The sequence below is a fragment of the Tachypleus tridentatus genome, chromosome 9 (assembly GCF_004210375.1).
Source record: "Tachypleus tridentatus isolate NWPU-2018 chromosome 9, ASM421037v1, whole genome shotgun sequence".
Lineage (NCBI taxonomy): Eukaryota > Metazoa > Arthropoda > Merostomata > Xiphosura > Limulidae > Tachypleus > Tachypleus tridentatus.
The window spans coordinates 41,761,255-41,776,382 of record NC_134833.1 but is presented as its reverse complement, the minus strand read 5'-3'; the positions used below and the strand labels follow the sequence as shown (position 1 = coordinate 41,776,382).

The window sequence follows — 15,128 nt, the reverse complement described above, 5'->3', positions numbered from 1 at the left end:
GTGGTAGAGCTGCCTTGTGCTGGTGAGTATGCACACTTGTTGCATGAGTTCTGAAGTGAATCTCTCTGTTACTCAAAACTTCTTTTGCAAAGCCCACTTCTAGGGTGGTTCTGCTACTCTCTCTTCTGTCTCTATCTTCAGCAATGCTATGACTTCTGGGTAACATGTCATATAGTTGACTACTGTCAGCCAATACCAGATGCTCTTGTCAGAAACAGAGTTAATGGTCCATTCAAGACCATAGCTACTCTGTTTAATGGCTCTTTTATGAGGAGCATCTCATCCAGTGGCATCTTGATCACCTTATCTCTAGGTGTTGTTCCATAGAAGATGTCACATGATCTGTATAACCTGATTAAATCTCCGATTACCCCTGGCCAATGGAAGTTGCTGGTGATTCTGTCTTCTCTCTCCTTGGTGTCCTTTCACACTTGTCTTGTAAACCAACTTCATCGTGATCTATTTAGCTTTCCCAGTAGAAATGTCTTACTAGATGAGTTACAGTGCTTCCTTCCAGTTCTATATTCTTTAAGTCCCTTTTCCCTTGATCATGTGCTCACTTTCTTCAAGGTCCTATTTCAAAGTTTGTACAGTGAAAGATCTTTCTTCTGCGTTTCCTGTAGTTCCCACAGACCTACATTTGGTACGTCCCTATTCAAGACTTGCAGGTACATGATGCAGTGCTTGCTTTTCTTCTTCTGAGCTCTAGTGGTGACTACAGATACCTCATCAGTGGGTAACTCCAGCTGCTTTATTTTTGTCAACATTGCTGCTGTGGCAACATACTTGCACTCACTTGCAATGTGCCCCATTCTATGACAGGAATGGCATCTCTTCTCCATTATGTTTCATGATTTCTTGTCACCTTTGGAGGCATCTTGCTTCTGTTCATTTTATGACAAAAATAGCATATTTTATCCCTTTTGTCTGTAGACTTCTTGTCACCTTTAGTAGCATCCTACTTCTGGTCAGAAACCCCTAGTTTTAACTTCTACTGGTTATTGTTGGACTTGTTCCATGAGTTACCAGACTGTTCTGACAGCTTGGACATCTTTTCTAAATCTTTCAATACTCTCTCCTTTAAAAATAAAGACACATCAGTGAAGCACATGATCATGAACTGTTCACATATGAGTAAATCTGCCAGTCCTTCAAAACAATCTTCAGTCTTGGCCATGTCAGTCAATCTTGTAAATTATTGCTTTAGACATGCTACAAACTGAAATACAGTTCCTTTAGAGTCAGGTTTTACTTCTACGAGCTTCTGGTGAAATCATTTATCTGTAAGTTAATAACATGTCATAGTTCATAGCATCTCTTGATGTTACGTGTGCATACACTTTTGGACCTTTTCCCGAGAGCAGGGGGCGAGTCAGGCAACCTTTATCTTAGTTCTGAATTTAACTGAATCTTTCATACTTCTGCAGGAAAGCATCCATTCATTTTCATGTTCATCAAATTTGGATAGTTTGAGACAGCTGGTTTTGACCTCACTACCATTCTTGGGTTTTCCATCTTTTTGTTAAATGAGCTTGACAACTTGTGATCTCATTCTCTCTATTTTCAGACTGTCTTTCTTTTCTTCCTTTTTCTATTTGAGCTTGCATTTGGTGTTTGAGTGCTTTCAGTCTTTCTCATTCTCCCTCTCTTACATGTTTGTCTTCCTCTTTGTTCTGTTGATGCTCTTGTCTCTCTCTCCAGGCCCTTTTCTTGTTTAACAAAATACTGTAGACCACCATATTAGAACCCAAATCACTCACCCCTTTCAAATCACTTCACGTGGTTATATAGTGGTTGTGTTCTTTACAATATTTTCACCACCACTACAGCTCTGTATATACAGGCCTCTTTGCCACTGTTGTTTATGTCAATTTCCTACTGCTGTTTCCCACTGTAGATACTGGCTGGTCTGCCACTGTCAGATTTTGTAACGCCAGATTCCTTACAGTTGATGTCTGTGACTTTTTGGCAATAAATTTCAATTATAAACAAATAGAAATACAACCTACTTGTTTAAAGATATTACAATAAAAACAAATCAAACATATTTATAAATGTTTGTTACATTGTTGGTTACTAGAGTTGTATCCCAAGCTCTAAATATTGTCTCTTTTTCATCAAACTCTATACAGGCTGTTCAATTACTCTCAGACACAATTGACAAGACAAATTACTAGATATTCAATGAGAAACTCAAAAAGTTCTAATGTCACAATGCAACAACCTTACTGTTGTAAACAATTGCTAATTCATAACTGAGATATATGATTCATAAATAGTTAATTAAACAAACTTACCAAAAAATAATGCTTCTAAAAATAACTAAATATGACACTCACACTATATAAACTATTTAAATCATATCACTCACATTAAACTGAAACAATATAACAGTGACATATTACATTTCATACAAAAAACAAACAAAAGTGAAATGCCTTGAATTATGAGATTTTACATAAATTCAAATTTTTGTTTGAGTACAAAAATATGTTGAAAATGCCTTTTCTTTTCCTGTTTGGAAAATCTGCCCTCCCCGTAACACATGTTAGACAAAATTTTTCTTTATGTTCTAAACTGCCACAGTAAATAACTTTTGAAAGACATTTCCTACTTTAAGTTCATCAGAACCCCAATATTTCCCAGAATGTTGTATACATATGATGGTACGTATGAAAATATGCAAACTAACAAGTGGGAATTTGCCAACAAAGAAATTACTGTGGAGACATTTCAGTGGCTAACAGGACGTGTTAAGGTAATTATCAATCTCAAACATAAAGACAGTCCAATGACAAATTTCTAACTCATCTTTATTCTTCACTAGTTGTTTGGGTAATGTTATATGGGTTATTCATTTCAAACATAAAGTCATAATCTAATTGAGTTTCTACTTTATATTTCTTCTAACCTGAATAAAGCAAGAGTAGTCAAACTAAATAAACTTCCATAGTTTTAAGAAATGCCCAATAACATTGCAAGATCATAGACTTCCTTACCATTTAAGGAACTTCAAACAATGTTACATGAAGGTAATTAGTTCAAGAAATTTTTTTAATGTAACAAAAAGTGATCAAACGTAATGATGATTAACTTAACAGCATTAAAAAGAAACAACTGATATTTACATACACTAACATTACATAAAAAATCACTCGAGAGGATTACTGAACAAGACAGAGAAAAGTCTTCACATCTTTTATTTTACCATGTAAGAAATGTTGGACTGCAACTGTACGCAAAATTAACTCAAGTTTACACTGTTGTTTTACATATGATTCAAATAAGCCTGTTTAATTCTAATATGCTATTTAATAGATGAAAACCTTTGGTTTCTATTGGTTATGGATAATATCAAATTCAATGTGAGTGAGAACTATTATGAAATTCTGAAAGCCAGGATGTGACAAGTGGGTAGGCAATAGGGGTCTGATTTTCTATTTGATAGCTCTGCAACTAAAATAAATTGAAAGGTAAAATATTTACGGTTCATCCGAGCAATGGTGAGATCTAGTGAGTTATTTATGTTTACTTTTGCACTTATTGAAGGGATGGTGGATAAATGTTACATAAGAGAAGATACATAAACCAAATGTGTTACCGATGTCACACCAGGGGAAATTCATGATTATTTAAAACATTCCTTGCAAAAGAAAGAACTTAAAACTTATTTACTATTAACTGGTGTAAAATAAACAAAGAAACAAAATTAATAAAATTCTGAATGTAAGTCACTGAAACCTGGTGCATATGCAGCAAAGGATGCCCATCAGACAAAATTAATAGCAAAAGAGTAGGTTCAACTGAAATGTCTAATACATTCTCTTGTGTATTTTAGTAGTATAGAACAATAAAACCAAATTAGGGAAATAACTACTTACCAGAAAATATGAATTAAAAAAGGAAGCTTACCTCTGGTGTAGATGTCTGTATCCAACGCCATACACTGAAAACTTCTCCTGCAATATACTGGTCTTCAACCCGTACACGAGACTCATTTTCTTCTAAAAACTTAACTACCTTTTTCCACAAATTTTCTTTTGATTTTCTGTAAGGACACAGAAACATGTAGTTATTATCAAATATAAATGGTACATATAATTGTTTTTATCATACTTTCAAAACTTTGTACTGTTTAAGACAAATGTTTTAAACAATGTTTACTCCTGCATGTATGGATAGCAATCACAGTGGATGAAAGGGGCATGTATGGATAGCAATCACAGTGGATGAAAGGGACATGTATGGATAGGAATCACAGTGGATGAAAGGGACATGTATGGATAGGAATCACAGTGGATGAAAGGGACATGTATGGATAGCAATCACAGTGGATGAAAGGGGCATGTATGGATAGCAATCACAGTGGATGAAAGGGGCATGTATGGATAGCAATCACAGTGGATGAAAGGGACATGTATGGATAGGAATCACAGTGGATGTAAGGGACATGTATAGATAGGAATCACAGTGGATGTAAGGGACATGTATGGATAGCAATCACAGTGGATGTAAGGGACATGTATGGATAGGAATCACAGTGGATGTAAGGGACATGCATGGATAGGAATCACAGTGGATGTAAAGGACATGTATGGATAGGAATCACAGTGGATGTAAGGGACATGTATAGATAGGAATCACAGTGGATGTAAGGGACATGTATGGATAGGAATCACAGTGGATGTAAAGGACATGTATGGATAGCAATCACAGCAAATGTAAGAGACATGTATGGATAGTGATCACAGTGGATGTAAGGGACATGTATGGATAGTGATCACAGTGGATGTAAGGGACCTACTTGTTAGTTACATTCACAATTTAAACTTCTTTTTTTATTATCAATGAGTATCAAATAAAGTTGTCATCAAAATGTAATTTATAATTATTTCTATTTATGAAACTTTGATTTCTTAATTACAAAAGATAATTTTTAAATTCTCAATCTCCACCTCTTTGTATCACAGAATACTTTGTTGCTTAAAACTGTCCATTTTAAATGACCTTTTTACCTGTAAGCTCCTAAATTTAATGCAAAACACACATTCATAGTACAGATATTTCTGAGACACAAATTAAACTTATAGCCTCCAACTGAGTTATAAACCAAAAAGATTTGCATGCCATACCCTCTTAACACAAATTATTCTTTTTTTTTTTTATAAAAGTGTTAATAATTATCTTTGATATTTGCTATTAGTTTATTTATAACCAATAAAAACAGAACACTTTAATTCAGAGTTCCTTCAAAGGCTCCTTCATTCTAAAGGCATTTTATGAATCTTTCAGCCAACACTTTCATTTTTCACTACTGCAGAGTTGCCTAAAACCACCTATAATTTCTTAAACACACTTGCAGATTAATTAGAAAGCCAATTATAATAGTTACAGAACATTCAACTACTTGTGTTCGAAATTGGATATCTAAAGTAAATACAAATTACATAAACATAATAGCAAAATTCCTGTCAAAAAATAGGGTTAACTTCTCTCAAGACTCCATGAAGAAAAAAAGTGCAAGATGCATAATGTAAGTTCTATGTCTGTTTTTACGTATCTTATTTAACACAAGCAATGAAAATGTAAAGATTAGAAACTTATAAGTCAGATACAATAAAATGTAAATAAAAAAATCTTTACAAAATATCTGCAAACGAGAGATGCATGTGACAATTTAATATCTTGTTTACCATAACTTTTATTCTCAGTTGGTGATTTGTCACTTTCATACAAGTTTAGTAGTTAGACACAGTCCAAACAGCAATAAAAAAAAAATTAAATGAAATCAATTGTTGAATGGTTAGAGGATTGAAGGTTTTGGGATAAATAACTGTAATTGTCTCTCACAGTATGCAGTCATTCTAAAAAGAGAAACAAGTAATTAAGATTTAACTGGCATTTCTTTTCACAAGGTTATAAGGTTGGGCAAACTGATGAAGCCTATATACAGTTAAGTGTTGTGGTGTATAAAATAACTGATAAAATGTAAAAATGTTTTGAAAAAAAAAAGCCTTTAACATTCATTTAGGAGGTACAAGAAGTTATGTAAATGTAATATGAAAAATGTAAGATGAGAAAAAGAATTACTTTTATTCTTTGTATGAAAAATCACTTTCTGCTCAGAACGAATCATTAAAAGCTTAAAATTTCATAGACAACTCTTTAAAAACTGCTTTAATAAAAGATTTGGCTTTGTGCACAAGAGACTATTCATATTTATTAAAAGCTTGAAACATTTTGTGATGATAAACATGTACTTTACAGTAAACATTAATTATCTAATATATGCTTTGAACCAATGGATCAATGTTAAGTAAGACTCAACTTATTCTTCTCAAAACAGTAGCTGAAGTACAACTATGTTCTTTAGAATGATTTGAATAAAAGCCCACAATATTAAATGTTTCCATGCAGGCATATTTTTATGTGCATCAAAGGTTTTACTGAGTGATATTCAAAATTTAATTAAAATACTTTATTATCATGGTATACATAAAAACTTGGCCTCAAAATATTAGCTAATAATACACAACATACATAATGAAAAAACCCTCATTTCTCCAAGTATGAGAATTGTGGCATTTACTCTCAATGTATATTTGTTATTTACCACCTGTCTTAAAAAAAGAAAAAAGTATGAAATTTAAAAATGTATAGCCCTTATTATAATATTGTCACCTCTAAGGCAAATCATGATTCTTGTAGCCTTCAATTTTATTTGATGGTAGAGCTATAAGTTAGAAAATCATGTGTTTCCTCTCATGCTCACCTATCACATTCCCACAAATCGTGAATAGTTCTCTACAACATTTAATATATCAAATGATGTATTATATTACATTATTTTCTGTGCAGGTAATTTTCTATTTCACTTACAGTTCAGAGTTTATTCCTACAGGAGGCAAAACAACAAGCTCAGTTGAATTTTTAACAATTGCATTGTTAGAAAGGAAGAAAAATCAGTGGTAGTTACAGGAGATTGTCTGCTTTTCTGTGTATAATTCTTTGTTATTTGGTGCATTATCACCTCTGATATTTAGTGCAGCTGTACTATTAGTACCAAAAAGTGTTTATCAACAGCAAATAGCAAAATAAAATAAAACCCAGGTAAATACTATATTTCTTATTTTTCATGTATACTCTTTACTTATTAGAACTAAAATGATAAACATCTTTCACTTTTATCAAAAGGATAAAGCAAATAAAGCTACATTCCTATACTTATAATGCAAGAGCAAGCAGAATGGTCTGGTAATGTTACTATGTTACTACTATAGACAAGTGTTTATAGACGAAGTTTGTAACCAAAGACACTATTTACTCCTATCACAAGAGTGCATTATAAACAATCATTTTCGTGGACAAAGAGCTAAAATATATCCTTGTTATTATTTTTATATCTGAAAAGAAAATACTCTGTTACTACTATTTTTATAACTAAAGGGTTAACAGATAGATATCCATTGAATATATCACCAACAGCAAAGAGAGACCCTGTTACTAACTTAACAATTAAGAATTAAAGGATCATGGTGGTGGTGAGTTTACTATTCTTCTGACCAAAAAAGATAACAGAAAGCCACTGTTATCATCTTTTTAAGCCAAAAGCTAATATAAAACATCTATTAATAACACATAAGTAAAGGAAAGCACTATGAGCATGTTTATAAATCACAAGCTAACAGATAACTATCATAATTCTTTTATAAGATAAAAAGTAAAGTAGAGAGGGTTACTGATGAAAAGCAGTACTGACGATCAGTATAAGATAAATGCTTTTTGAACTAACACACAGGTAAAAGTGTATGAAAATGAAATGTAATAGGTAAGAAATTTCCTTATGCATAAGATTAAAAATTTAAAACTTAAAACCTTATGGCTAACAAACAACAAAAGACATTAACAATCCAGAAAGATGCATCAATTGCAATAGCACTTTTCAAAGAAATGCCACAAGCTAAAGCACAATGAAAATGTGTCTCCCCTGGATATAGTGGCAGCATGAAAATAAAATGTGGGAAAAGTCAAGTTGTTCATATACTAGAAAGTTGTTTCTTACAGAAGAAAAATGGCGAGTCATATAACTACACTCAAGGTACAACCATAATCAGGCCAACTTCCTTCTTTTAAGTATTGAGCAAATATGTTAGATTTGACTTAGGAAAGTTTATTAGGTCATTGCTTAATCAAAATCATCTACCAGCTCGCAAAAAACTTTTTTCAAAAGCCTCACTGAAATACCTATAAGGAATAGGAAAAGTTTCAATGTTACAAGTTGAAACTGAATTAGCTGTGGTTAGTTGAAACAGACATGGCCAGGAATTCAAAAAACTGAACTTATAATGGTACAAGAAAATGGGCCATTTGTCTGAATACATTCAAGAAATCTAGAAGAGAAGAGAATTATGCAGTTCTAAGGTCCTTAAAGTTATTTACCTTAAAAAATTTGATATTATTCTAGGAGTTTCTATAGATTATACAAATAAATATGAAAACTAATGCAAAGAACATCACTCACATTTTGACCATTTTAACAGTTTGGATGCAGATAACTACTATATATAAAAAAAACTTTTTTATTAGAAAAATGTGATTAAAATAATGTTCTTTATGCATAAAATACTTATAAACTTGAAAAAAAAATCTTACAAAGTTTTGTGAGGAATTCTCACAGTTACTCTAAGTTTTTGCCATACATACTACTGCCCAGTCAGAGTGACACAAAATGTATCAGCTCATGCTGAAAGAGTTAAAGCAAGAAGAAAAATTCTCAATCTTGAGTAACATGACAAATTCACTGTTAAACTAGACAGTAAATGATTCATAAACAGTTACATGAGCAAACTTACCATAACTTCTAAGAATAACATCTATTAATGCTTGTACTACATAAACTAAATAATACTTCTGTATTAAATTTAAAATGAACAGTTACGTATATCTACCAATAAGACCATCTTCAAGTAAAATATTCACGTTTTTTACCATATACAAAGATTGTTTTCAGATGCCGCATAGCTTACTCTTAGTCTGCACCAAATTTACAATCCTCTTGATGGCTTCAACAATTGCATCCATCAGGTCTCTTCCCTTATGAAGTAACTCCTCAACAGACTGGCATGGTAGATTTTAGTCTTTTTACCTTACATTCTCTCAACAACTTTTAGCACTTCTGAAGGTCCTTTCCAGTGTAGGGTGAATTTGTTGTTGTCTGTGGGTAGGAGAATTGAAATTTCCTATACATCTTTAAAACACTGATCCTTGGCTTACTTTTTATAGAAGTGCTTCTGACTGTTTTGAGATGCATACAAGGTCTCTTGAACAAATCGACAAGTGTCCACAATTCTTTCACAATCTGCACTGGATTCTGTTCTGTTGTTCTGTACACTAATTTGGAAGGTTAAAGTCCTGTACTTGCTTGTCAGCAAGTAACACTACCTGAAAGTACCTATTCCAGTCACATAGTCTCTTATGACACATCTTCTTTAACATGCTTTTAAAACTTCACTGACTCTTTCACAAAGTCCATTACATCTGGGGTCGTATGGAGTGATAAAGAGCTACCTAATGCTGATGAGTTTGCACACTTCTTGAATCAGCTATGTAGAACATTTCTAGGATGGATCTGATATTCTGCCTCTATTTCCAGCAGTGCTATGGCTTCTGGATAACAATTGACTACTGTCAGCAAATACCAGCTGCCCTTGTCAGAAACAGGTACTAGTGGTCCAATCAAGACAACAGCCACTTTACTGAGTGGCTCTTCTATAAGAGGCATTACATCCAGTGGCATCTTGGCCACCTCCCTCTAGGTATTGTCCTACATAATGTTTATACATTTATCGATTTATTATTTTTATTATATTGATCTTTCAGCTGTGCCTGGCTAACAATACAGAAATTACAATGATTCAGTGAATATGCATTCATGTTACTGTATACAATAATGTAAAACCGACCTTTAGTTTTTTACAATGTGGTCTATCTTTGCTGTGTTTAAGTAGACTCATATTTGGTAAAATAGTTATATTTCAATCATTATAAATTGTATATGTAGATAGATTATTACTATATACACACTGTATACATACTTACTAAAGCACACAATTATTTCTTCTATTTACAACATTTGTACTTGTTTCTGCTCATCTTAGCTTGCTAAGCCTAAAAAAATGTTCCATGTGAAAGACATGAAAAAAAATTTTTGAGGATTTATATATACATTTAAATAACCAAAACCATACAATTTAATTATGCTCTATGAAGTTTAATAACTGTGTTTATATTTAAAAAAATACGAAATCACAGACTAAAGATTCAACTTAAAAACTCAAAGGTTTGTCTTGAAATAAAGACAGAGTGCCATTATATTTGAAAATGACTGAGAAAATCATTAAGACATTATGAGCTTCCAATTGGTTATTCACGTTATATATATAAGTGTATATAAGGGGCCATTTCTAAAAAAAGGAAAGAGATAAGAAGGGCCACTGTGTTTGATTCACTAAATATAGTGATAGCTCAGCAAACAGAAAAAAGGTTTTTATTTTATATTCTAACTTGTCAATACTAAATTTGAGTTCCTAATTTGTACAGAACTGCAGTCTGTGTATTTTGACATCACAAACATCTAATTTGAACTACTACTGCATTCAACACATCACAAAAAATCAATGTGTAGGCGAATTTAATATTCACTTTTAAATTATAAGATTAAATAATGTATAATTTCAAAAAATTAAGTTATCATTTACAGTCTGGTACCAAACTTAAGGAGATAAATTTATAAAACTGTAGTTCAATAAAATTTTTTAATGTAAGTCAAAAAATGCAAAGACATGCCCTTTCACTCATGACTTGTCTGGAAAGAGTAAAATTTACCAGTAGAAGTTTGAGAGACAAATATATAACATGAAAATAGACATTTTTATACATTTACTTACTAGAAAAAGAGGGTTTTATAAGTTTCTGTTTAATATCTCAGATAGATAGTCAACCTGAACCACCCATAAATTTATATTATTATTATGACCAGAACAGGTTTTATTTGTTTTTACAAAGACTACTTACCAATTTATCAGGTTTTTGTTTATCGTTACAAAGTCCTGTTTAAAGTATTTGTATGAAAGTATAAAAATATGTACGAGTGGCTCAGGTTGGTAGAACAAAGTTTTTTTTATGGGTCATTTCCACATAAATAAATGAGACCATTTTCAAATAATAGGCTTTAATAAGATCATATAGGTTCATTGGGAATCTTGAATTTAACCTCAGTTACCAAAAGAATATCTGTACACCTTCCAGATGGAGCTAACGATCAGGGTCCATAAGAGCATATTAATAATTTTAGGAGATGAAAGTGCCACCTTTGTCTCGCCCACCTTTTTTTTTTAATGCCCCACTGCACTTAATCACCTTAAACAAGTTAAAGTAAAATACATCCAGTGTTAAATAATCTTTCATGTGAGGGGCAAAGAGGAACCAATGTTCCTGACCACCCCTGCTGGGGAGAAAATTCTTCATATTTCTCTCTCCCTAAACTAAACCCCTGCCAAGTTCGTTTGCATTTAGGAGATGAACATTTAAACAATTTCCTGTGATCTACTCATATAGTTTATCTACAGCAGTTTGAAACACCAACTTAGTATACCTCATATATGCTGACAAATGGAAATTTGGAAATTGTACACAAAGCTGTAAATATAGGCACAATCATAAGTGCAGTATGCTGATCAACTATTAATGCTATGCATCAAAAAACTACTTGTAACACAACTTGCCATTTGTTATTAAGACAACATACTGAAACTGTAAAAAGATGCATCCAGATAGTAAAGACTGACCATTGTTTTAATGCCATCTGTCAGGCCATCCCATAAGTAATGTCCAAAAATTTAATATAGAAACTGCATCATCATTTCTGTCTTTGTAGAAGGCTTTAATGATTAATATATGTAGTAGGACATGAAAAAAAATGTTTAGACAAATAAAAGAAACTAACCTAACTCCACTTATTCAGATCATTAATCAAATAAACCCTTATGAAGATGGATGTGTCTGAGGAGCTCATTAGCCATATAATGCTTTATAAGTTTAAGAAACATAAACAACATGAAACATTCAAGGTATTTATGGTGTGGAGTCTCTCAATGAAAGAAAATGTTGAAGGTGGTTTCAGAAGTTCAGATCAGGTGACTACAGCTTAAGTGATGTGCCATGTTCAGGTCATCCTGTTGAGTTTAATGATGACTTGCTGCTGCTGCACTTGATGAATATTGTGCTATAACAGTTGAAGAACTAGCACAGAAGATTAATTCAACCAAATCAACAGTTCACCACCATCTGCAACAGCTCGGAAGGTGCCAAAACATGGAAAATGGCCCCCCCATGATTTGACAGAAGCCAACCTTAGAGCAAGAGTGGATATTTGCACTTCTCTGCACTCTCGTGAATGTAACTCACCTTTCTTGGGCAGGTCAGTGACTGGAGACGAAAATTGGATATATTATAAAAATGTCGAATGCTGCAGCAAATAGTCCAGTGTAGGTAAACTGGCTAAAGCACAGTCCAAAATCAACCTCCACCCTAGGAAAGTCTTGTTAAGCATTTGATGAGATGTTGTTATGATCCACTTTGAGTTGCTGCCACTCAATGTAACAATTACAGCACTTGAATGTTGCACTGAAAGAAAAGAGGTCAGTTTTGATCAATCATAAAGGTGTTGTGTTACACCAGGATAATGCACAGCCCCATAGAGCACAGATCACATCTGCAAAGATTGAAGAGCTAGACTGGGAAAACTTCCACATCCTCCTCACTCTCCAGACTGTGCCCCATCTGATTATCATCTATTCCAAAGTTTGCAGAACTATCTTGAAGGAAAAGAGCTTGGAACACATGAAGATGTCAAAATTACCCTCTCTACATTCTTTTCCTCTAAACCCCAAGAATTTTATAGAAGTGGCACTCAGAAGCTTGTGAATAATTGGCATGAAGTAATTAATAATTATGGAACATTCATTATTGATTAAATGACATTAAAAGCATTTGAAATCCTTTCTCTTTTTCTGAACCTCAAATCGGACATTACTTAAGTAATGATCTGATATATTAGTTGAAATGATGATCTTGGTTGGAAGCTTTTGTGTGGTTTTATTTAGCAGCTACTTATCTTTTCTCCAATGCAGATCTATCAATCTCCATGAACTCTGTTATGGATGGAAGTGGGAGATCTTCATCAGGTGGCCAAGATTCAGATGAGTGAGTGCAAGACTAAATAATGGTCATACACACTGTGTCAAATGACACAGATCATGAAATAGTAGAAAGTGAGATAAAAGAGGAGGTTGATTTGTCTATTCCTTCATTTAAAGCAAGCAACAGAGCTTGCAAATGGTCAGATGAAAACTTTGTATGTGAAACATCTGTTTGCAGTGGAACAAAGTGTAACAGCACAGCTATTTTGGAAGAGAATTCCATTTTTATCTCTCTATTTCTTCTTTCTCAACCTATTTTGGATATGATCTAGGACAGTAATTCTCAAAATTTTCTGGTCCACAAATCCTTTTTGTTAGAGTTATCATTCACTTTCCCATTTAAAATCTAAAAAGAACAACTACCATTCTGAAAATAAGTTTACAATAATACAGTTCTACTTTTAAATTATTTAATAACTTTAAAACACTCAAAATCACAAAACAGGTAGAATACTAAAATGAAGGGCTGGGCACAGCCTGGTGGTTAACATGACCAGGGTATGAGTTTGAGGATTCATGGTTTGCATATGACTGCTAAAACAATGTTATCCATACTCTGGAATCATGAATGTGATATAAGAATGAAAATAATCAGTAAAAATAAGAGTAACCCAAGATTTGGCTATGAATACTGTTGGCAAGCTGCCTTCCATCTAATCTATTATTTTCAAATTAGGGTCAGCTATGTTCAAACAGACCTTGTGCAGCTTTGGATGAAAATATGATAAGAACTAAATAATAACAAATGAAAATGTTTTACTGCAGCAAAACCAAATAGTGAAGATGCTGATAAGAAAAACCCTCTCTCTTTGAATAAACAGATTTACATCTTTTGAACTCCTTTAAGACCTTTCAGTCACTATCCATAATATAAGAAAACAGTGTGAGAGGTAAAAGTGTAGATAATACAATATGGTTCTAACTGAACCCATTCTTATCATAGCCTTACCATCACAATGAGCACAGAATAAAGAATCATAGCATAGCGTTTTGGAGTGTCCAAAATGCTGACAGTGTAAACATCACAGATGGTTTGGAATGTATGAAAACATTTTCATCTCAAACACACTTAATTTTTAATGGTAGATATTGTCAAAATGGATCATATGAACATACTTGATGAGAAAAAAATATTGTGGGTGGTTATCTAAATGGCTGTTCACCTAGCAGCTTTTGATTCCAAAACAAGTTCATTACCTATGGTCATACTATTTCAAGCAGCAGGACCCCAGATCTTTATTTCTTTATTGAATTTTTAGGGCTGGAAAACTTTTACATATTAAAAAGGGAGGCATAGTGGAGTGGGATGTTTGTTATACTGAATGTAAAATTAGAAACAGAGGCATAGGAGTTCTTAGAAATGGTGATTTGTATTTGAACAATCATTATTATGTGGTCATTTTATTACTGTATTTTTTATTTTTGTTGATAAAGCAGCCATAAAAGAGTTACAATTTTCCCAGACTTCACAAATCATGAAGTCCTATAAATGGATATGCTACATTGTAAAAAGATTGGACAGCACAACAAATCAAAGTTTCAAGGACATATACATTTACCAGTACGAGAGATAGTATCCATCACATCTGCTGAGGCCATCCAATATTACTTATTACCCAGCTAACCTTAGCGACAGCTGAGACAGTCACAACAGTGTTTCCCTATTACATTAATTCAAGATGAAGTATTGTATTGCATTGTATTATTAGGTTCTTTCTTTCAAATGATGTTGCACATGGCAAATACATGGGTGGATGTCTGGATTCCAGAAAAGATACATAAAGGCAATACCTACCATGGGTGATCCCTCATTATATAAAGAAATCCATATTGTTGAGGAAAATTAAAGGAAAGCCTCCGTAAAATCTT

The 15,128-nt window shown here is 33.0% G+C and overlaps 1 protein-coding gene across 1 annotated transcript in view; it reads right to left on the bottom strand.

Annotated features, from left to right (window-relative positions):
• Positions 1-9,796, bottom strand: part of LOC143227355 (inner nuclear membrane protein Man1-like) — a 30,075-nt gene extending 20,279 nt beyond the window's left edge. The window contains exons 1-3 of the mRNA XM_076458809.1: positions 9,699-9,796; positions 9,274-9,390; positions 3,913-4,048 (exon numbers count right to left, since the gene is read on the bottom strand). Of these exons, the coding sequence (XP_076314924.1) occupies positions 3,913-4,048; positions 9,274-9,390; positions 9,699-9,796 (351 nt within the window). The remainder of the gene's footprint in view (positions 1-3,912; positions 4,049-9,273; positions 9,391-9,698) is intronic.
• Positions 9,797-15,128: the final 5,332 nt, after the last annotated feature.